General features: G+C 42.8%; 1 protein-coding gene across 5 annotated transcripts in view; it reads left to right on the top strand.

The window, feature by feature from the left end:
* LOC119182453 (uncharacterized) overlaps window positions 1–24,880 on the top strand; it is a 66,339-nt gene that overhangs the window by 12,991 nt on the left and 28,468 nt on the right. The window contains exons 1-9 of one of the 5 annotated variants that reach the window (XM_075888882.1): window positions 235–786; window positions 1,267–1,462; window positions 2,886–2,960; window positions 3,563–3,600; window positions 5,950–6,003; window positions 12,002–12,046; window positions 15,361–15,499; window positions 19,902–19,963; window positions 22,038–22,274. In XM_075888882.1, coding sequence (XP_075744997.1) covers window positions 1,282–1,462; window positions 2,886–2,960; window positions 3,563–3,600; window positions 5,950–6,003; window positions 12,002–12,046; window positions 15,361–15,499; window positions 19,902–19,963; window positions 22,038–22,274 — 831 coding nt within the window. In that variant the 5' untranslated portion in view covers window positions 235–786; window positions 1,267–1,281. Of the gene's footprint in view, window positions 1–234; window positions 787–1,266; window positions 1,463–2,885; window positions 2,961–3,562; window positions 3,601–5,949; window positions 6,004–12,001; window positions 12,047–15,360; window positions 15,500–19,901; window positions 19,964–22,037; window positions 22,275–24,880 lie in introns of those variants that run through there. The other 4 variants (XM_075888883.1, XM_075888880.1, XM_075888881.1 and 1 more) reach the window with 4 other exon arrangements.

Genomic DNA, 24,880 nt, shown 5'->3' with positions numbered 1-24,880 from the left:
GGGAAAATGTGCTGTCCTGCCCGAGTTAAATCATGCTGTTACGTTTTTCTCGTCAAGATGGCTTCTCTGTGTGGCTCGTGTGTGCCGAGGAGAAACCTGCAAATCCAACGCTCGAGCACGAGGCCGCAGTTAAGCTGTCGCCGCGTGTGACCGCAGTTAGGCTAAATTCCCGTGAAAGTGCGAAAGCACAGCGGGGACAAGAGGACGCTTTACTTTACGTTTTAAAAAGTTACTAATTAGCTGCGCGCGTCACAAACGAAACCACAGAGACGAATTATCGTGCGTCATACAAGAATATAACTGGCGACTGCACTGCACGTCCGCAGTGCGTCCTTTTAAATGTTGGCTGCTTTGGTCAGACAACCGCGTTCGGCACTTTTATAACCAGGGGCGGCAGAGCGATGTGACCGATGAAAACTGTGACAGAGACACGGGCGTTGAACGAACGCCTGCATCTAGGCCGAGGAGACGGAGGTACTGCACGCAGCCAGTGGCGAAGCGTGTGTGTCGACTGGTTTGACTGCTACTGAGCAGCTGGTACGAGCAGCCGCGGAGAGCCCATTCTGAAACGAAACGGACGGGCCGATCTCCCGGCATGCATCAGTGGCCGTCGTCGTCCACGTCGCAAATGTTTACGTTGATTCGTGTTGTGTCAGCTGTAAAAAGAGTCGCGTCGCTATTCCACACTCGATGATCTCCAGGCATCTGCGAATGCTGTCCGTCGTTCCGCCGCTAGTTTCAAACGATGCAGTCTTCCTTGGAGTGCAAGCGGCCGCCTTTGAAATGGTATTTGTAGTGCCGCTCTGTGTTGTCATGCCTAAACACACGCCTACCGAAAGCGGTCATCGTGTATCGTAGGAAGGCGTTGAACATTTGCCGAGAAGAACATTATTTTGTCTTGGTTTAGACGTCATAGATTGTTAGTTTGTAAAACATATTTGCTTCGTGCGTGACAAATTTCGTCGTACTTCTATTTCTTAATACCTTGCTGCCCTACATTCTCGCATGGACTCTTTTGAGCTCGTGTTGTAGTTTCTAATGGCCCGCTGTTGAAGAGAACGGAAGCGGTTAGCTCTTCATGTCGGAGAAAACCGCGGTTGTGCACGCGAGCGCGCGCTCGTGTGGTCGAGATAAAAAAGAAGGAAAAGTTGCCTGGTCGTTTTAGAACGCTTCGACGGGGATGAATTCGTTGCCGACAACACGCTGTGTAACGTAGTTGCTCAGTTCACTTATTTCTTTCCCCTGTTTTTTGCGCTCCACTTGCAGTGAAGTTCGGGCAACATGAACACGGCCGTCATCATGAGGAATTCGAAAGTCCGTACATTTTTGTACGTGCTTTTAGGCTGCTGTATGTTGTTCACGGTGTTCCTCTTGTCTTCCACGCACACCAAGTTAAAAGATTCGCAGGAATCGAACGACAAGTGCCAGCAGCAGAGGGACTCGCTGTCTGCCCAGCTACAAGGTGGATATGCACGATATTTGATTCTCACTTTGCCGAGTTCTGAATGCCATACCTCACCTTGTTCCGCCACGTCTGCTGGGCGTGTTTTTGTGTGCTTTCTTTTTATTCACCGCGCGCGTACGAGCGTGGTTGCTGCATTCGCGCCTATGCTGACGGAAATGCATAAACCGTTTACCTGCAGTTGCTAACTGCTACTTTATTGCTACGGCCTGATGCGTGTAGAAGTCTATCTTACTCTATGAAATATCTTGTTTGCCCATCCGATACTTCGATGGTATTGTAAGAATACCTCAAATAATCTTGATCTGTTATTAGAGGAGTCTTGCCTTTTCAGTGAGCTGATCGTGGTGTGATCCAAGCTGAAAGCACTCTATCAAGCGGATATTTTTTGATGCTGCAGTTACACAACCTTCGCCAGGTTCATTGTGTGCGCTTATAACAAGGGCATTTGTCATCGGTAAATCGCTTCTGCTATAGCATAGTTACATTTCATTTCCTTTATGACTGTAGTGTCTGAATCTTGGATGGCCTATCTGTTGTATTCATTTATTTCCTTCAATTGTCAAGCACTGCAACAAGACTGGATTTCTAGTTGTGTAACTTGGAACAAGAACGAAAAATTGGGCTTTTGTCAAGACCCCAGTGAAAATTTCTTATTGGTTCATGCTGATGAGCTTTCTAGTACACTTGGTTAACAAATTGTGCATTTCTGCATATACTTTGCCTAAAAAGCTACAGTGTATTTGAGTTATTTGAGTTACAGTGTATTTGAGTTATTTGAGATTTTATATAGCTTGCTTATGTGCTGGCAGACATGTGCATACCTGGAACACTTGAGCACAGTGCTTTGGAGCCAATAACATGTGCATACCTGGAACACTTGAGCACAGTGCTTTGGAGCCAATAACAATACGAAAGCAGCTGCCAGGCTTGGAACACTGTGTTTAACATATGTCCTACTGACTGCTGTTACAATCATTTCCTTTAAATTGAACAGCAGTGTAAAAATGTCCTTCATCTCATACTCACCACTATGGCAAGCATGTGGCTTCTGGGAGATTTTCAGTGCACTGGGAGGAGGAGGAGGAGAAAAACTTTATTTCAACAAAGGAGTTTGGAGCACACAGGCTCCTGGGCCCCACACGATCCCGCTGCGCTCAAGCGTTCCTTTGGTGGTGCTCTATGACGCTGGCAGCAGCCATTGTCGGCTCGACCGGGTCCTCTGAACGCAGTAGGGTCTCCCAGTCCTCTGAGGTGTTGAGGCGTTCTAGGGCCCATGGGGGGAGAATCTGTCGGGCAGTGAGAAAGGATGTTTATAACAGACGCATGAGATTCAGAGCAGAGAGTAAAGGCTGGTCTAATGAAAAGGGAACATTATGTGAAATGTGTGCTTCCTGGACATCTTGTCTTTTTCTTTTTGCAGTTGTTTATGAGCACAAAAGTCGTTTGGAAAAGACGCTACAACTGGAAACAACAGATAGAAAAAAAGCCGAAGATGGTAATATTTTGTTACCATAATTATTTTATGCATTTCAAAATGTGTGTCAAGATAATTTGTGTTTGTGTTTAGTTTGGGCTTTGCAAGCTTAAAAGTAGCAAAGATTAATCTGACCTAATGTACAGGTGGAATTCATGTTTACCATGAACGTTTTTTTTCTGTTGTGGAAGAGATGTGTGTGTAGATTCAGTGTTGTTGAAGTACGTCATATTTATTCTGCCCAGCATTTGAACTTTATCTTAACACTCTGAGTTTATTGTTTTTGTGTGATCTTGACCTTGGGCCTTGGGTTGCTTTAGAATGTGCTGTATAGTTGTAAAAGGTGTACACCTGTGTTTTTTCAGTAATCTTAGCTAGTAATCATAGCAATGAGAACCATGGGAACCCCATCTTGTAAGGAAAGAGCATGGTGACTTTTATTGTAACCAAGGAGCCGGTACAGACTCTGAAATTGTGGTTTAGCTCATCTAAATTTTAAAGTTTTTGTATTTTATTTTTTCACCATATTCCCCGCTAGGTGTTAATTAATGAGCTGTTTGCTTTTTTAGCTCTTGCAAAGCGTGTTCAGCATTTGTTGATGACACCTTGTTTTATCTTCACAGCTGTAAAGACCGTCAGAGATCAGGCCGAGCGCGACCGGGTAAGGTGCTTTCGTTGCTTACGGCATTGCTTTTTGGTATTAAAACCTATACAGCTGTCATCATGGTGCATCCCGAAACACGTACCTCAATTCTTAAAATATCACAAATCTGTGCATGTTTGTACTTCATTTCAGCCATTTAATGTAGGATGTGATCTTGAGGATATGGTATAATTGCACTGTACTTCTTGTGCCCGGTACTACATGGCTGGAATTTGTATTAGATACAAAAGAGTTGACTGCTGTGTGAGTTGGTGCTTTGACATAGAAACCATCGTGAGGGTGCAACTAAACACTACACACAGGAAGAAGGAGACGAGCACAAGCAAGTATGAGATACCTTAGATATACAGGACATCCCAGATAACCCTAGCCAGCATTTAAACATGTACCAGTTCACTGTATAGCAATGCCACATAAGGCATAATGCTGACTGACTATGGCGATGCCACTTAAGGCATAATGCTGACTGGCTGCATGGAGTAAGCTGGCAGTGCTTTTCTGGGTTCTGCATAATCATTTCATTAAGCAAGACTCCTTAACCATTTTGTTTTTTTTAATGCTTATTAAGTTTTTGGGAGTTTTTCTGTCTGAACAGTTTTATTGTTTTTCAACCTAATATTGAATATTTTGTTCTGAAATGCATGTTATGACATAAAAAAAAAAAATTTTTGGTGTGGTATTATGTCGAAGTAGCATAATGAAGTTTACTGTCATCATTGAGAAACTGACAAATATAACATGTCATCGCACTAAACTTAACTGTCTAAACAATTAGCGCCTGAAGACCTGTATGATAACCAAAGGCTTCTTTTCTGCGGCGATGCACGAGCAACGCATGTGCCGCCTTCACTGTGCAATCTTTCTTAAACACAAATTGCTAAAAATGTGTGATGGCAGTTGAATAAATTGCCAAGCAAGTGCTGCTATCTGCGAAGTGACATAGAACTAGCTTGGAAACAAGAGACTATCATTGAAAATGCTTATGTGGAGATATCGCAAGTAGATAAGCCACACTATATCAAAACAGCTTGGCAAGGACAAGTTATGCTCATCTAATATTGTTAAGGGATTAATCAGCTTTAAAAGCAATGAAGATTGGCAAGAAATTCTATATAGAAAGTTGTGGATGGGCTTGCAGATATGTTATGTCCTTCCCAGCTCCACTGACAGGGTGACCCTTGTGCAAACCCATCTTCACAATTGTCATGATTGATTCATACATTTGCTTGATGATGATCAAAACATTTTTTATTTGTATGCAAGAAAAATGGGGAAGGTCCCTATTCCGGGACACCTCTGCGACACCCTGTGCCCATTGAACAGGACAACCATGTGATGGTGCTATAAATTAGCCACTAAAGGGTGAATTTGGCTTTGGCACAAGTTTAAGAGCCAATCCCACTACTGCCACAAGGCAGTAGTGGGACTGGGGCAATATTTTTATGCATCACAAAATAAAGACGTTAGAAGCAAGTGCATTCATTAATTAGCCATAAGTTGGTCATTTAATTCTGTGAGTAAACATTGCTGCTGTGTTATCTTTTTAAGCAGAACTTGTTGAGAAAAAGAGCGTTAGTATTAACATGAATGTGTTATTTGAGGTTATGTCATGCTTGGTGCATTTTCTGCTTTATGGTAAAGGCAAATAGCTAAGCATGAGGCACGTGCTGAATTTAAGTGTAGGTGACATCGAAACAGAACAGCTCTGCATACACATCAGCCAGAACCCATTTGTTGGTGAATTTGCAGATGGTGTATGCAAAATTAAGTGAAAGCTCTTGCAGCAGGTTGATTGCTGCTACTTCAGCTAGCTCACCCACCTTGCAGAAAGGCAACGTTTATACTCACAGACATTGCTGAAATGTTTTTCAAACATTGGTAATAATGCATTAGATTTTTTTACCATGAGATACTTTGGGTCAAGTATGCACTTGGAATGGAATGATGCATGTTTTTGTGCCGATTAACCAGAATAAAAGCATCGCAACACAGAAGCTATAAATGAGGCATCTCATCACTGAGCTTGCGTAGGTAATCTTTTGTGTGTTTGACCAGTGCTAATGCAGGTTACCCATTCCTTATTTGTTGCTGATTGTTTATATGCGTCTACCATTTCGAAGTTGTAACTTTTTTAGGGAAGATCCCGTAATAACAAAGGACAGTAAGTGATGGCTGATAATCTGCAGTTATTGTGCTTCGTCACGCTAACTTGCACTGTGTTGTGCTGGAGTACAAAGAACCCATAAGTGTGCTTGTATCTAAAGTGTGATAAAAGATGGACAGAATATATCCCATTCATAATTACATTGCATTCATACTCTTCATATCAAGCTTTTATATCTGCAGGCTGATGCTCGAGATAAGATCAAGAGCTTGGATAAGGAGCTGACCGAGCTGAAAGTAAGCGTGTTCACCTTATTAAGGCTGATTTCCTTAGGATGCATACCGAGAATACGCTAAACGAATATACTGGGGATTGAGGTTGTGTGACTACTTATTAGCTATTGTAAACATGGCTATATATGACGGAATATATATGATTTAAAAATGTAGAAGGTGCTTTGTTTTAAACATCATGTCCACGGTGAAATATTTCCTGATTGTTGATTCCGACTCCAATTTTATTGCTAGTAAACTGTGCTACATTTTTATGAAATAAAAAAAAACTTGTAAAACAATTTGTGCACTTTTAAATGTGCCAGGGAAGTACTCCGTGCTACAATATGGTTAAAAAGAAACAAAGCTCTTGAAAAAGGCTATTGTGCCATTGAGAATGTACATACTCATTGCATGGAATAGCATTATTGTCACAAAATAACTGAAGCTGATGACTTGTGCAATCAAAATTCAAAAGCATTGGAAGTGAGGCAGGCTCTTTCATTTGTGGTTCTTGCACCATGTTTAAGGAGGGCCAAATGTGCTGGTGTATGCATGTCCAATGTACAATCTTTTTCTGATCACTATATGTGGTGTGGGTGCAAATAATTTGTTCAGTTGTAAGCGCTGATATTTTATGTTTCTTCTTTGGTGTCCTCATTCTATTCGCCCAGCTAGTTGAGACGTAGACGTGCCAATTCACTCAATGAGCTACGATACTAGAAGATTTGTGTTAACATTTCCGGAAAATCCCACTTTTGTGTGCAGTAGACTTTGGTAAATATTCGAGAACTTTGAATATTTGGCCGAATATATTACAGTATTTGAATGTGCTTTGATTAGAAGTTGAATTAGAGAAATATCATTATCAGAGTGGCTGTACATTAGACCGCATGTAACCTTCTGTAAAGGTTGTTTTACTGCAGTGGTAGTGTGCCGTACTGTGAATGCATCTATTCAAGAAAAGCCGCTCATACGCCAAGCCCCACTTTAAGGTTAAACAAGCTTATTACCATGATCCTTGAATACTTTTTTTCTGGTAATGAAACTCCCAGGAAAGTTTCATATGGGGACAAAAGTGGCCACCAGAGGCGCCACTGTAAGCAGGAGGGCATCAATCGGCCACACTTAGCAGGGCTGTAGCATGTTTGCGGAAGCATTTCTTATCAAATACACTTCTTCAAATATTTTCCTTCTCCATGTTCTTATTAACAAATCATAGCAGCTATTAGTATTGTCAAAGTGGCCCATGATGCGCGTTTTCAAATTGCCCAAGTTCTTGATTGCTGGCAATGTTCTAACTGAGTCCGTCTTTCAAGTGATGCACATTCATAGCGTTCATAAATTTCTTCATTCCTTCATAGCCACTTTCGAGCTTAAACCAAACACTGTGACTGATTCTAGATGACTGAGAGGCTAATACATTTTGCTCTAGAGATTGTGGAGCTGCTATGCTCTGGCTGCACGTAACATTCAGTTTTGGAATAGTTGCCATTTTATTCTGTTGGTCACCACGAAGCAGCCAATAGAAGTTCACATGCCAATAAAGAAATCTGTGTATCGGGGTGACTTGGCATTAATAACCTTGAAGTATCTCTTGAGGGATATCGTTTGTGAAACATACCGTATTTACTTGATTCTACCGCACCCACGATTGCAACATGCACCCGGTTTCCACGACGAAAAAAAAAAGTAAGACATCGATTGCAACGCGCACCCATTTTTTTTGTTGGCCCACATGATCACACCACTCGGGAAAAAGACTCCTTTCGGGAGCGTCTTCCGTTTAAATATGAGGTGCGGGGGAAGCTTGTGCCTATCTTACGTGCAAGGGAGCATTGCCGTCACTCTAGTTTTGCCGTGGCCCGATGTCAGCACGCGCTTGCTTCGCCCCCTTCTTCTCGACGGTTGTGGTGCCAGGCATGTCGAAGTAAAGATGCGTCTGATCGGCATTCCGGATTTGCCAAAGCAGGGAGCCGTTGTTGTGCCGCAAGTTTAGGACAAACCTCTGAAAACTGAAGCTTTTCTTCGTACTTCTCCGGAAACTTTTGGCATATGCCTGTTCGCCTTCAGAGGGAAAAGCCTTTCCTCTTCATAAAGTTAGTTAGCCAGCACCTGCTCGCTTCAAACTGGCTCTGCATTAGCCCTTTTTCTAAGGCTAACTGCATAGCTTGCGCTTGGAGCAGTTCTGTCGTCACGGGCCGCTGTGCCGCTCACTGCTCAATCACATACTCGCCGAGCAGCTCTTCAATTTGCGGAAACCGACCCTGCTGTGGTCCGCTTAAGCCTTTGCGTGAATCTTTGCTGTCGACAATATTCTGCTTTTGTTTCTGCCAGTCCCGCACGCATGTTTCGGGAACTCCGAACGACCGCGATGCAGCCCGATTTACGTCCGTTTCGGCATACGTGATGACTTTTCTTTTAAAAGCGGCATCGTGGTGCACTCGTCAAGTTTTTGGAGTTGGCCCTTTCATGTCGTCGATGCTAATGCACACCAAAATGACGAACTTCTCAGCACACGTACGAAGTGCCGCACATGGGAAACACATAGGGAGAAATGGCTAACGCGCCGTGCCGACGCACGTAGGGGGCGGCCATTTTGGAATGCCGATGGGCATAGAATGATTGTATTAATTTTTTTTTCGTGCTAGATTCTAACGCGCATGCAATTTATGAACTCGCTTAACCGGAAAAAAGGTGCGTGTTAGATTTGAGTAATTACGATAGCTAAAAATTAAAAGCTCGTCCGTGTGCTCAAATTTGGGTGCACGTTAAAGAACCCCAGGTGGTCGAAATTTCCGGAGCCCTCCACTACGGCGTCTCTCATAATCATAGCGTGGTTTTGGGACGTTAAACCCGACAGATCAAAAATTAAAAGCTCAGAATAAGACACCACAAGAAGGAAAATTGGCCTAGAAGGATTGGCCTAGAAACTGTAGCACCACCTACACTGGGGGATTGGCCAAGAACCGGGTAGTTCTAACAAAATAATTTTATGTTAGCTTACAGCTTTTAAAAGAATGAGAGGGATCAAAGGAAAAAATATATATTAGAAGTTGACAAAAAAATTTGCAGATATAGAAAATGAAGCAGGTAATTTCAGCAATAATTGATAAATGAATAAATAAAACAATTTGAAAACAAGTAATTTAGTAGTAATAATTGGTTCTACAGTCTGAATCTCTTTGAACCATTAATAAACTCCTGCAATGCATTGCCAACTTTCCCATCACTCAATCCTAGGGACAAAGCCCCCCAAAAAAGTACATTTGAAGTATATAACTCTAGTCTTATGAGACGAAAGGCGGCACCTAATGTAATTTTGTGCAATGCGGCGCATCTTTTACAAGATATTAGATATTGGTCTGTTGTCTTAGGCACTCCACAAAACCAACAATTAGGGTAAGCAGCCAGACCAGCTCTGTGTAAATAAAAATTGAGATGAGGAGTTTGACACGGCAGCAGTGATTGCGGCTTCAACTGCACGCGTGCAACAAAAGACGGAGAGGGGTGCTCGAACTGTGTTCTTTTTTTTCTTTGATGTCATAATTTGCGTCTTTGATTTTAAATATTAAAAATGAGATTAAGCTGTTGTGGAGCTGCTAGATATAGGAACTACGTGCTATGAGTAACAGCAGTGGGTAACATTTTAAATTTGACAACTATGCTACGCCTTGCAAGCACATGTAGGCAAACATGTCGACATGTTTATTCATTTTTTTTTGTGCTGAAATTACTGGAAATCGTCGAGAATTCTAAACTGCCATGAGCACAGGCACATAAGAGTTTATTCAAATCTGCATTTCCTAAAATGTGAATGAAAGTGGGGAGATGAAGCGGACGGCACAACGAAAATCGCAGAAAAAATTTATGACCCTGGTTTGCTCCCTCCTTTGGCCGGGCAGGATAAACGATGTTTGTCAGCACGAAACAGTTTGTGTTGCCACGGCCGCTCGAACCCCTTCCGAGGTTTTGCTCACGCGTAAGAAAATGCAGACGGCACCTAATAAAAAAAGTGCACTTCTTCCGTAGAGCTCACAAAATGTGTTTCACAGCCAAAACTGACCAAATAAGTGCGGTCATCCAGCAGGATGTTCTCAACAATGTTCATGTAAACACTGGCACAGGCTATTTTGTCCACGGTACCAGACTTTGTGCTAGACTTACCATCGGTTTCTTTGTCGGCTGCAGTGGAGACGTCTGCATTCGCGACTGTCGCATCACAATCCGGAGAAAGCTCTCTCAACCTTTTTAAAGGTGGGCCCTTCGTTACATGCGAATGCTGTTTTGGTTTGGGGAGGTAAGAAGGCAAACCTCCGAAAATCCTTGGTACGGTGTCTTCCACCAGTCTCAGTCGTTCTCGGTACGGCGAAACAAAATCTCCATTTACTGTGTCGATGTCCGCATTACAATGTCTGCACGCGCAGTGTCACTGGCATCAAAATGTTTTTCACCTACGCGAGCATACTTTTAGTCGAACAAAAATCCGGCAGCCCTGTCGCGGGATCGTACGTTTCTACCTGTTGCGTCGTTCAGCGTTGGCTGGCAAACAGAACAGGGAAACTTTTTCGCCGGTGCCCTTGTATCCAGAGTGATAGCCCGGCATGCAGCAAGTGTTGGGCATTGCTGTCAACACGTTGCGAGCCTGAAAAGCAAAAAAAAGGGGGGGCGATCAGCACGACCACCTCCGCTCCACGCCAACATTCTTCTAATGGTGGCCAGCAGAGCAGCCGGCCGAGCCGGCTTTCTCGTCCCCCTGGATGGATGGATGAATTGATATGGCTGTAACCATTAGATATGGTGGTGGCTAACGCCACAAGTCGTAATATTTAGTGCACCGAAAACTACATTTATCTTTTTTTTCCCTTTAAATAGTAAGGTGGAGGACTGGTACTTTGTGGTGAAGGCGTAGCTGGTGTAGCCCCTACTAGCTATGCCAGCGCCGCAGCGTGGAAATTGCGTGAGCGATATATGAAGCTCTCTCATTGAGTGACGCAGGAGTTTTATGACCAGAAAAAGTATTGAAAGACCACGATAATACCCTCTCATTGATTCATCACTTTTTAAGTTTAAAAGCCTGCTATTACCAGCTTATCTTCTCTAAGTACAGTAGATTCTAGAACACACCATATTTTATAGGTTATCACTTGCATTCTATTGAAAGTCAAATCCTGCTACTATTCAAAGTTTCTTCCACTCCTCTTGAACCAAAAAGAATTCCCTATATTTGCACATGCCTTGTTTCAATTCTAGAAAAATATTGGGCAGCTTAGTTGGGTGATGGAAAATATGCTCAATTTTTTTTATAAGTGATATATACTGTTTGAATTCAATTTAAAATTATTTGACCAAATCACTATTCCCTTCGAATTTGCTTCAAACCTAAAATTTGCTATTTGCTTAAGCCTAGTGTGTAGGTTATGGCTGTCTCTGCATTAATGGTGGGCTGCCTGCCAGGCCAGTTGGCCCTCCTTAGACAGATGTGCATGTTAACACTTACCTTCAGTGACATAAGAGATGTAGTCGTGTAGTGTCTTTTTGCTGGTATCTCGAGGATTTGTTAGACTGGTTCCACTGAAATTTTTGTGTTACATGTAACGCAAGAGCCACCACTTTATCCATTCTACACCACTTGAATCGGTTTATGTGTAGCCCAGTCTTAAATACCTCTGTGTGCTTACTGGATGGCAACTATTCTCTGTGGCATTGGGAAGTAAATCAACAAATCGTCTACTTGAATAGCTAACTCTCTGTTCAACTAGTATGCTGCAAATTGTTTTGCATGATACAATTATCTCAGAAATCTATGCATGTATATGACAAATCCCAGGTGAGAATTTCTACCCAGCTTTTTGCAGATCTATGTGATCATCCTTGTCGGAAAATACAAATCTGGTGTCATCACTAAAACGCATCGCTTGTGCTTTGGCTAGTTTAAGCTGAGGGCGTTAAATATGTGATCGAGTTGTGTGAGAACTTGGGCGGTGGCAATAAAAAGTGTGGCTTCAATTTTCTCCTTCAGAATGCTACCTCAAAAAATTCCACTCACAATGACACGCAAAATGCAGTAAGTCTGAGCAGACTTTGTCTGCGGTGTGGTGCTTGAGTGAGTGGTGTACTGGGTGTGTGTGTGCTGCTATCACTGTGTTGTGAATTGGGTGAAACATGCATAATTGTCCGCTTGTGAAGCTTCAGTGTGTCGAACTCAGATTTAGCCGCATACCAAGCCATACCATATGATTTTGATGCTGCTATGACATTTAATGATGTGTTATTGTACTGGTGGATTATGCATTTTTTTCACTGTACATGTAGGGCTGAAACTTAGGGTTGTAGGTAGTGAAATTGAATATGAATCTGTACTTTTAAGAGACAAATATACACACTATAAAGTACAGATCACTAATGAATCTGATGCTTCAATTGCTGTTAAATATTCAAATTGGGCAGTTCATGTAATGCATAGAACAAATACAGGGTAGTTTGGGGACCAACGATACTGGGACGTACGAAGTAAAAAGTTAAGGAATCCTAGGGCTCTGATGAGAAGACGATACCCACTGACGCAAGACACTGTAGACTGCTGCCTTCATGTGATCATAATTATGTGTTGAGTATTATTATTGGACTGGGAGCAAAGGAAGCTGTAATGTAGGATAATACATTGTCCCAGCCGTATTGGGGAAAGTCTCTTATGTATTAGAAAAAAATCTGTGCTTATTTACTGCATTGGAAACTGAGATTTGCTTGTATATTTTGGATAGAAAAGATGTTTCATTATCTGGGAGCCTTCAAAATTTTGCTCATTGTCCCTCAATAGATGTTCATCAGAAAGTTTGTTCTGTAGGAATTGTTCTTTGTGCTAACAAAAATCCAGTATACAATCAAGCCATGATGTAACAAATGTTAGCTTAATGAAATTCTTAGTTTGATATATTTTTTATTTACAGATATTTGTGTTTTTTTAACAAAGCAATTTTATGCTGCACTTTCTACTTAACAAATTCCTGGCCTATCATATGCCCGTGCTTGAAAACTTCTCAACAGTCACATTGAAATGAGAACTTGAGGAGGGATGAACACCACTTTGCATGCGCCACTTAATACATGAACTTTGCTGGTTCTATCCCACACTGAAATTTGAGATTCAGCAAACCAAATATGGCTTGTTTAGGGCTTGCAAGGTAGCCATATGCTTGCCTTTTCTCCAAACCACTGATAACATTGATCTAATGATGAGATAGAAATCTTTTTTTGGCCTGAACTGAGTGAAGAGACAGCAGCACAAATAAAAGGGCTCGCCCTGCCTGTGTTTCCGTGTTCTTGTTCATTTAGTCCTTTTACAACCGAAAGTTATACAAGAAAAGCATGCTAAAATTATAGTTTTTTTTTGCTCAATGTGTAGAGCTTTTCTTCTATGAATGAAACTGCACCATTCTTTTAAATTTGTGTGGTTCCTTTATTTCACTTAATGCTAAGAAAAAGACAACTTGGCAATGCACGGCAAGAAAATTAAGGCAGAGATACAAATGTCCCAATATGGGAAGCTGGCCATCCAGCATCAAGAAAAAAGTATGACTAGTATAGTTGACGACATACTATTGAGCGCTAACAGACAAGGACACGAGAGAGACAACACAATGTGCTAAATTCAACAAATTTTATTTTCAGGAAACGCCAACCTAATATATCTGTGCACAGTGGCGCCACCAGTCTATCCACTATCCAAGTAGAAAAGCCCTCTTCCGATCTAAAAGGTCCACTGACGGTGCGCTCACACACGTGTCGCTATTGCGAGAGATAGCATCAGTTTCAATTATCTTTCGGACGTCTTTATCTTTGTTTTGTTTCGCCATTACAATGCAGGATTTGTACATAGGTGCACAACCACATTCCAAGCAATCTACTGACAAATGGCCGTAATTATTCTCGTTTTTAACATTTAGCTTGTGCTCGTGAAGACGATCGTTAAGGCATCTACTCGTCTGACCAATACATATATTATCACGTGTCAGTGGAAGCTTCTAAAGAACCCCTTGTACACAATCCACAAAATGGTTGTGATGGTTCTTGGCGCACCCAACAGCTTGCCTGCGGTTCGGATCCGTCAAGCGACTTATCCTGCCAAGCTTTTGCAGTGCTGAGAACACTTCTGTGATGTTCACTCGACTAGCTATTTTCTTCAGATTATGAGCAGTTTTGTGCAGATAAGGCACTACTGCCACTCTGCTCCTACTTCCCGTCTGTTGGATGGCCGCTTCCGGGAAGTAGGAGCAGAGTGGCAGCACAGTGTGTTGTCGTCTCTCTCATGTCCCTGTCTGTTAGCGCCCAATATGTCGTTAAGTTCTGTTTATCAACATGCCCAAAAAATGGCATGACTAGTATGGCCTTAGTTTGTTCCGTGTGGGTTCAATTTTCGTTGAGGATGAATTTAGTCGGCAATCATTTTGTCAGAAAATTTCTTGAAGACTATTCTCTCCAATAGTCGGGAAAGGGTTAAGGAAGTTTTCCTCAATTCTGACCAGCTAGCTCAAAGCAACATTCTGCTTGAACAGATTGGTGAAACTTATTCCCCTATCATTAGTATAATGTGTACTGTGGTTTTATAATCTTTGTTCAAGTGGACAGATGCCAATTCAGTTGTTGCCTTACGTGAGCAAAGCCTTGAATCACTGCTACATCCATCTATTGCAATACATGAAGCACGCAACCGTATCTTCATTTTGTCACCCCACTTTCTGCGTCAAGTTTTGGTATTTACTGGGATTTACTGCAGAGGAACGTAATAGGACGAGGCTCTACAAAAGCACTCAAGTTTTATCACTAATAAGTATGGTAACTTTACAGACTGCAAATGGACAGTGCGTAAAACTATTTTAGCAGGTTTCTTGAAACTCCTGGAAACATCCTCGAAGATCGTGGTTCTCGTGTGGCCCGAGTGCAAGGCAAAGTATACCTGTGAATTTTTGCCCATAGAAAGCGCTGTCTTAGCTCTTTTTTTGGGGTGTGGGGTGTCGTTTACTGCTTAACCCAATCTGTTTGTGCGCTTTGCATGTTTTTAGTTTAGTATAATGTCATTCTTACTTTCTTTCCAGCTACAGGTTGATAACCTCTTTGTTGACAATGGCGTGGTGCCAATGTGTGTAATGATGGGCCTTTGGTTAAAAGCAAGCTTTTAGGCAGGGTGAGATTACAATATGCGAAATTGTCTTGAAACATCGTAGACAAACTTCTATAATTAATGCACTGGCGGTGCTGGTCTTCAATTTCTGTGCAGAGCTGTGCTGTGCCACAAATGAGTGGTACGATTGAAATTGTGTTACAAAAAATTGTTATGGAGCTGTATTCAGAACTGTTTTGCTGTTTAATCCTTACCTAAAGGCTTCCCAAGCAGAGGAGTTCAAAAATCTCAAGACCAGCTTTGACACCCTTCATCAGGAGAAAGAGAAAGTCGACAACGAGTTGGCCAACCATGTCACTCTACTTCAGCAGGAGAGGGACTCCAAGGCAAAGTTAGCAAGTGAGTCGCAGCTTTTTATACTCATAGGTAATGTCAATGCTATGCTAAGTAATCATTGAATGACCTCATTATTAGAACCAATTGCCTTGCACATCTGTTACCACCAAGGTTTTTTTTTATTTTTGATGTTCAGTAAAACCTCGTTAGTTTAGTCACTGCAGCTGTGAAAATTTTTTGAATTAAGTGGATTTTCAAATTAAGGAAACATACAAAAATTGGGATGCAGGAAACTTTAAATTATTGAAAGTAATTATAGGTGGTCGTCTGCTGTGCCGCCAAGTTTGCAGCCTAAAGGGTTATGTTTCCCAGCAATACCTGGTTTCAGTTGTGCCGAAAATAAGGGAAAATGGCGGGTAATGCTGCTGTCGGCATAAAAATAAATTGATAAAAATAAAAAATTTAGACGACCAAGCCATCACACTACTCACAAAAGACATTAATTACATGTGGGAAACTGGCCAGGTACCTGAACAATGGCGCACGGCCACGGTAATCCTTCTCTCAAAGCCAGGTAAACCACTCAACTTCGACAATCTACGCCCGATTTCCCTAACCTCATGCATAGGAAAAGCAGCTGAACATGTCATCCTAAATCGTGTATCGCGCTACATAGAGGATCACGAACTCTTTCCGTTCAACATGGTCGGGTTCCGTCCGCACCTTTCAACACAAGACGTCATGCTATTACTAAAGAAACAGATCTTCGACTCAAAAACGAGAGATGTTCGTGGCATTCTCGCCCTAGACCTCACTAAAGCATTCGACAGCGTCTCACACCGCTTTATACTGGAATCCATTGCCAGCCTTGGTCTCGGTAAAAGATTCCAGGCGTACATTCGTTCTTTTCTGCAAAATCGAAAAGCTCAGCTGCATTTATCGCAACTTACATCCGACACTTACACATTAGGTTCCAACGGGACACCACAAGGGGCAGTCATTTCTCCACTCCTTTTTAACATAGTAATGAAGGGACTATCTGACAAACTCCGCGAGATCCCAAACATAAACCATGCTATATACGCAGATGACATCACCATCTGGTGCCCGGGAGGCTCATTGGCGGAGTTGGAGCGAGCCCTTCAAACTGCTCTCAATACCACAGAAGCCTACTTAAAAAACACTGGACTTCGTTTGTCGCCCACAAAATCAGAGTTGCTACTGTACCGGCAATCTCGCCAAGGCGTTCGTAACTTAACACCCTTAGGTGATCTACCCATAGCGCTACACGCCAAAGATGGGCAGCGAATACCCCGCGTGGACTCCATACGCATTCTCGGCCTCCTCGTCGAGGCCACTGGCTGTCATGCAAGAACAATTAAACATATCACAGCTAAAACCGAGAACATGCTCCGACTCATTCAGCGAGTCTCGGGTCGTAGACGAGGCCTTGGAGAGGCCAACCTTCTGCGCATATACCACGCGTTCCTAATGAGTCACATCAATTACGTCGCCTCTGCCCACAACTGGACGAAGGTAGAAAAGACGAAACTAAACACACTCATGCGCAAAAGCATTAAACAAGTCCTTGGTTTGCCTCAAAACACGAGCACTTCCCGTCTCGACCAACTAGGCATGCACAACGGCATCGATGAAGTGATCGAGGCCCAGACCACGGCCCAAGTGATCCGCCTCTCCTCCTCCAAGGCAGGCCGCCGACTTCTAAGCGAGGCCGGCATGTCCCCACACCCCTGCCTTGAACGCGCAGTAACCCTCCCCAGAGTTGTCCGAGCTACTTACATGGTAACCCCATTTCCGCGAAATGTCCACCCACAACACAACAAAGGCAGACGGCTGGCCCGCGCTCGCGCGATCCTAAACCGTACCGCCGCGAATCGCAACTCTACCGCATTCGTCGACGCAGCGCAATACGGTAACTCCTCCTCTTTCGCACTCGCGGTAGTAGATGGCGACGGAGCCCTACGCTCAGCCGCCTCGGTTAGGCTATCAACAAGCGCCATAGCCGAACAAGTTGCTATAGCTTTAGCGATGACCGACCCCTCACTCACTAATGTCTTCACAGACTCTCGCGCCGCCATTCGGGCTTACGAAACCGGCAACATCGCTCCAGAAGCAGCCCGCATTTTACAAACACGGAAATATACGGGCTCGCACTACCTCTCTTGGTTCCCTGCCCACATGGGCAAAGACGTTCACCCACAACAACCCAACCTCAACGAAATGGCTCATGATCGAGCACGAGAACTGACCCGCCGTGACGATCAATCAGCCACCGAAGAGCTGGGCCCAGACGTGCAGTTTAATGACCCACTACTCACCTTCCATGAAATTACCTCCCACTACCGACACAACAGAAGCCGATACCCTTTACCCCATTCAAAACTCGAACGCGCGCAAGAAGTAGCCTTTAGAATGTTACAAACGAGATCGTACCCATCACGGGGCCGACTCAGCCATTATAACTCAGACATAAATTCACAGTGCCCAGATTGCACAGAAGTGTACTGTTCACTCGCGCACATGCTCTGGCAATGTCCCGCGTTACCTCAGGGACCTCTCACCAGTGAGTCCGACTGGGAGGAGGCACTCAGGAGCCCCAATCTCCGAAACCAACTTAAGGCAGTCCAGAGGGCCCAAGAACTGGCGGAACGCCACCACGTTCCAGCCCCGACTCGGGCGTCGCCTACGGTAGCGGCTGCTAGGATGTCCCACGTGGGCACCCTGGTGGCTTAAACTCCTCAGGACCATATATTAAAGTTCTTGACTGACTGATAAAAATAAAAAAGTGATCTCGTGGTCAGCTAAAATGTGTGCCTGCAGAAAGGAGGACATACTTCACTGCAATACGGTAGCGACATGCAGGCAGCATGGTCACTTTCTTCTCGCAGCCTCAGGTACCGCCCATTCTTTTCGATAAAATAAAGAATTTAATAGCAGCCAGTGTGACGGAATTCCCTGTGTGTTTTGGCTGGAAAGCATGATTTTTTTTTATTGTTCTTGAACTGAGTTTTAGAAGTAGGTGTCGCCCTGCCGCGGTGGTCTAGTGGCTAAGGTACTCGGCTGCTGACCTGCATGTCACGGGATCGAATTCCAGCTGCGGCGGCTGCATTTTAGATGGAGGCGAAAATGCTGCATGCCCATGTGCTCAGATTCATTTGCACGTTAAAGAACCCAGGTGGTTGAAATTTCCGGAGCCCTTCACTACGGTGTCTCTCATAATCATATGGTGGTTTCGGGACGTTAAACCCAACATATCAATCAAATCAATTCGAAGTAGGTGTTGCAGGCAAGAACTTTGCCAGCGGTGTAGTGTGCAAATTGTTGCAGCAACCGCCAATCGGAGGATCGCGTACATCTCAAATCTAGTCAGCCTTATCTTTATTAATATTCTTATATTCTCACAAAGAGTGGGTAATTTATGATGGAGGGCACACATTCTGCCTATGGCAAGATGGCGGTGTCAGCTTCACCTGAGGGGCGTGTGCCTCTTTCACTCTAGCAAATATTACTTTAACCTCCTTGGGCCATATATTCTTCCTCAAAATTTAAGGTGTTTAAAGGGGCCATGTGACACTCTATAAAGTAATTGTATAATCATAATTGCTTCCTCAAAAGACCTTATCGCATCATGAATCCACTGCCACGAAAAGTTTTAGAATCTGTCAAGTATGAGTGGAGTTACAGGGCTTTGTCACATGCTTCAAGTGCTTTCTTCATCTTTTGTACCAGCGAGCACACTAAAATCTATGCAGAGAGGAATATGAAAAGGGGGCAAGAAGATGCATGTTGTCATCAGCACACGTCGTGACCTTGAGTACCTATTAATTTTTGTGTTTGAATTTGCAGCCTACTTTCAGTGCAATTGCGCTCGCGTAGTCATGGGGTTGCATTCCATGGTAACGATGCAAATAACCATGCTCAAATCAGCGAACGGCCATGGACTTTGAGTATATGACGCAGTAATTTAGGTGTATGCATCATTGGTTAAGAGAGGAGGAATCGATGTCTAGCTGGATTTGGAAATGAATTGCAAATTCAAGTCTGCATACTGCACTATAATGCATGGCCTGAGTCTTCTTATGAGCCTTGACTACTAATCGGCAAGTGTTTTCTGGCCATGCTATATGAGTGTTGCAGGGCCCCTCTAAGAACGAGTCCATCAGCTGAAGAGAAAAAGATGAAGTTAAGTCTTCTTTGCCATCTATCCCAGTGGGATTATAAATGTTCAGTTTTGTGTGATAGCAATGAATGGGGCAGTAGTGAAAATGAAAAAGCAGATAAAATTGAGCGCGAGGTTTTCATAAAAAAGCACTTCCTTGTCTTTTTCACACTGTTCTTATGGTAGTTGGATTTATGGCTAGCACGCATGTAGCTTGAAAGGAAGTTTTTATAACATGTTCCACCATGGTTTGAGCTAGTAGTAACATGCTTGTCCCGATTGTAGGGCAATTGGAAGAGGTACTGCAGGCCAGGAAGACTGAAGGACAGTTGGATCTGATGCTTCAGGTAAGCAGCACGCAGAATGCTTTGAATATGTGCGACTGCACTCATCTTTTACCGTTCCCAAATTTAAGATGAAAGCTTTATTTCTTTTTTATTTTGGAGGTACTTGTAAGGGCCCCTAGGGAGGTCATCGCTTAGGGAGATAGGTCAATACAAGCACTCGCATTATAACGACAACAAATGGTTCACACTACAGGTAAAAAAAAAAAAGGATTACAAAATCAGGAAATTGGGTTACAAGAACAAAACAGTGTGTAGTTGAAAAAAGAAACATGTTATAGTGCATGTATATAAGATTCTGGTACATTCTGGTACAAGATTGTTATGCACTAGTTAATATAAATTTTGTATAATTTCATAACTGACAAACGAGTACCTCAAAATTACTCTTCTTATAAAAAAAAGTGATACATCTGCACTAAAACATCAGGACATAAATGTTGCCAAAACGAAAACGGCTATGTTAGGTCTGCCAGGATGTTTCTTATACAGGAGCTGCTGAAGTTTGCTCATTTGTAGAGTGTGGCAAAAAGGAATGACGAGAGCAGCACGGTCCTCCTAGAAGTTTCTTCGCAATTCTGTTTTTGGTTTGGCAGTGCATTAATTGCAATACTTGTAAAGATAGCTAGATGTCTTTGGGCTACTACATACGTCTTGTGTGGTAGGTCTGACTGGGATATCTTTGTTCTAAACCTCACATCATGCTCGTGCACTCAAAAAACACCAGACCTGCACAGAACACACAGCACAGTCAGAGCCTTTCTACTATCTGTTGTTGAGAAAAGTACTACAAGTACATTTGTGAGGTGCCCACCATGCCATAAATCATTATAATTTTGTAGAGTACGGAATACCTTAATGCCACACTGAGTGCCCATGTTCAAATCCTGCTCGATCCCCCCCCCCCCCCCCCTCCTTTTTTTTTTCATTGTGTGCAATACCTGTTGCAGACACTGGTGGTGGCGGCGGCCAACAATGCCACCAAAATTATTGTTGTTGTGAACTAGTTAACAACTTTCGCTCTAAAATAAATTTTGGAGGAAACAATTAGCATTGCTGAAAATGTTCAGATGGATTGTACGTTTGTCATTTGTTAGAGATGTTCTACTTTTTCAGGCATGCACATATGTTGTGTTGGTTTGAAAATAAGGCTTCTGTACTGGAGGCCCCACTGTGTTCAAATCCAAGCGTTAGAGCACGTTAATCTGTTTGGTGATTTACTTAGTAGTCTCAAACGTGTGCTGTATTGTCATATGCACCGCTTATAAGACTCCGTACGTTTTGTTATGTGATCTATTATGCACATATGGATGGACCTCAGTTTTGTGTGGATCCAATTACCGATTATGAAACCTGGCAAGGTGGTTGCGATATCATAAAGTAAAATACATGTTGCTTATCAGAAGAAACAGATAAGGCTTGCTTGAGTGTTCTGTGCTTATGTAGCAGCAGTTTGGTGTGAATTGTGTAATTAATGTGACCAGTTAAGCATATGTTATAGTAAACATTAGGCTTGTGTGAATATTTGAGCACTTTGAATATTTGAACACTTTGAATATTTGAACAAATATTAATAGAAACGGATAGGGGTATAATAAATCGCACGCGACCTCTTTATAAAGGTGGTTTCGCTGTAGTAGTAGAGTGTTGTACCGTGAAGCTTCACTTCAAGGTTGAATGAACAAATAACTTTCACATTTATTCTTCCTTCGTTTCTCATGGTAAGTTTAAAAGCTTGTTATGTGGGCTTATATGATCTGAGTAAAGTGAATTTTAGAATGTAGTATATTTTAAGGTTATCGCTTGCATTCTAATGAAAGTAAATTCTGCTACTATTCAAAGTTGCTTCCACTTCCTTTGAACCACATGTCTTGCGTCAATAAAAAAAAATATTCTGGTGATTAGTTGAGTCATGACAAATATACTCATTTATTCTTATAATATGTAATATAGTACTATATTCAAATTTGATTTTCAATTATTCAAACCAAATCACTTTTCGCACAAGCATGCTTCTGTGCCAGCTTGCTTGTTGCGGTATCACAAGATGTACTAGAATAGAGTGCTGCTTTTTCAGAGACAACTTGAAACCTGCCGTGCTGAAACCACTCAGCTGTACGCAAGGCTGCAGCAGCAGCAGCAGCAGCAGCAGCAGCAGAATGTGGTTCAATCTCAGCACGCAGTGGCAAGTGTAGGCAACAAGCAAATTGCCAACAACGCTCCAGCTTTCTCGGCTGGTAATGGACCTGTACACGCTGCTGCCCCGGCACCCTCGCTTACGCAAGGCAGCAGTGATCAAAAGGCCAATGCAAAGGTAAACTCTCATAACTTTGCTGACACTTGAAGTGTACAGCTCTGTGTGAATAGTAATGCTTGATAAGACGGATGCTTGGGCTAGTTGGTGATTTGGAATCAACATATTTGCGCAGTGCAAGGAAACGAGTAATTATGGCATAACTATTCATCAAGGAAAGAGCACAAAACTCTTTTCTGTGCATGTCTCTTCCTTCTGTATTTACACCATAGCTACTCATTTTCTTGCGCTGAGCAAATATGTTGATTCCAAGTAATGCTTGCCCCCTTTGTGAGATATTCTAAAGCATGGGTGCACAAGCTAACAAAACTCAATGAGAATCCAAAGAAAATAAGTTCTTACCTGTGCAGTCACATCTAATTTAATAACAAAGTTGCGTCCAACATAAAATATCTGTGCTATGTCAGGTATTTGTTAGAATATTATATGCATTACATGCCAACATCAGCAAGAAACATTTTGTATGTTTTATATCCAGCTGGTTGATATACTTTGTGTTTGGGATGTAAATATTTGTGCTTGTTTATGCTTTGACCACTTGTATCAAACTTCTTGGTCTAGATATTTAAAATATATAACCCAAGAGTGTGTGGAGTTCAAAAAAAAATTAAAAGCAGTTAAAATTGTTTTGTGTGGAAGTAGAATGCGTAGACGATAGACTTCTGAGTTATTTGCTGAATGGGCCCATGGACTTTTGCATGTTGCAGTATGGGTTCCTTTTAATGTGGTTGCGTTCTCATTCTATGGTACATTAGTGGGTTTCTGTATTGTCAAGTTTTCATGTTGTATACTGCAAGCACTGCACTGTGATACGGAAGAACTAGACAGAGGAGAAAATTGGTTTTTCCTCTGTACACATAACAAAATGACAGTTATGTACATGCAATATGTTCAAAATCTTGCATCTTTGTAAGCAGTGGCAAGGCAGTGATGGCTACAGAAGCAGAAGGCTGCACACTTTAGTGTCAACATGCAAACGAACAATCCGTACACACATTTAGCAGTGCCACTGGTGTTGTCTGGTGTTGCATCAGTTTGAGCTGTGCAAGAAAGGGAAATACTTCAATATGTATGTGCCAGGTCTTGGTAGTGGTGCTTGTACCATATTGTGGTTTTCAAAGTTTGGCATCGTGCCACGCCGAGGGTTGCTTCAGCCTGTATCGTCAGTGCGTCTTGAAAATAGGTAACAACACCATCAGGGAATCATGCAAAGTCTAGGCGGATGCATTCCATTGTCCAATGCTTTATAATAAGAGTAGCTGGTTTATGATGCACCTGGGTGTAGGAAGCATTTAAGGAGATAAGCAGAGAATTTATTGGTGTATTTAATTAAGAAAGAGTTGCAGGAAACATGTTTACAGCAAAGTACATTGAATCACTCGCAAATGTTCAACATCCCATAACTTTTGATCAGATTAATTCAGAACATACTTTTATTTTATTGCATACGGTTACCATTCTAAAAACTTTTGATATGCTGATTTATACTTAGTAACTCTTTCATTTGAGGAAGCCCCGCCGCGGTGGTCTACTGGCTAAGGTACTCGGCTGCTGACCCGCAGGTCCCGGGTTCAAATCCCGGCTGCGGCGGCTGCATTTCCGATGGAGGCGGAAATGTCGAGGCCCGTGTACTCAGATTTGGGTGCACGTTAAAGAACCCCAGGTGGTCAAAATTTCCGGAGCCCTCCACTACGGCGTCTCTCATAATCATATGGTGGTTTTGGGACGTTAAACCCCACAAATCAATCAATCAATCATCAATTCAATTGAGGAAAATCTTGCTCCCAAAAAGCACATAGGGCATTGACATTTTAAAAGCTATATATTGTATTAGGAAAGTAATTGCATGTTTTATACCAATGCACAAATATACATAATCTCGGCTACTTCAATAGAAATTGGTAAAACTTTTTAACAAAATGAGAAAGAGCAGTGTTTCTCCTTAATTGTTCATGGGCTCTCCTTATTGTGGTACTCACATTTTTTACAGTGTTCGTGATGAATGGAGCCTGTGAACTATTTCACTGGCACTTAAATTGGCATGTGCTGTTATCTTGAGTGACTTGAATAGTAGAGGGGGGGGCGGGGTAGGCCAGATGACAGGGGCTATTGTTGCCACTGTACATATGAATTCTGAACAAAGTGTATGGTGTACCACCCCACCCTTCTTACCCCCTTTGGCTCCCTCAGCCGCCTACGCAGTCAGAGCGAATGGTTGGAGGTTCCAACCTTCGTCAACAGGTGGCACCACCTCTGATGAGACCTCAGCAGATGAGTGCTCCACAATGGGGTGCTCAGTTGCACAGGCCGCACATTCCACATAGCGGGGCGGTAGCCAGGTTTGAGCCACACAATGCCATCTCCCACTTTGATCCCCGGAGTGGGGACCACCTAGTGCGGGCTTTTCTGGAAGCAGGACAGCACCATCCACTGCAGCAGCAGCAGCAGCAAGACCACCAACATCACCCGGAAGAGTATCAGCTAGCAGCACCAAATCTGCAACAGCGTGATGGCAACCATGCAGCTTTACAACATGTGCTCGCTGCTGCTGATGGTTGGCGACGCGAGCACTGATGGCAGTGTATTGAAATGCTATGAGAGGGATA

The sequence above is a fragment of the Rhipicephalus microplus genome, chromosome 3 (assembly GCF_043290135.1).
Source record: "Rhipicephalus microplus isolate Deutch F79 chromosome 3, USDA_Rmic, whole genome shotgun sequence".
NCBI classification, from domain to species: domain Eukaryota; kingdom Metazoa; phylum Arthropoda; class Arachnida; order Ixodida; family Ixodidae; genus Rhipicephalus; species Rhipicephalus microplus.
The sequence above is the reverse complement of the archived record's forward strand: the minus strand, read 5'-3'. Positions and strand labels throughout refer to the sequence as shown.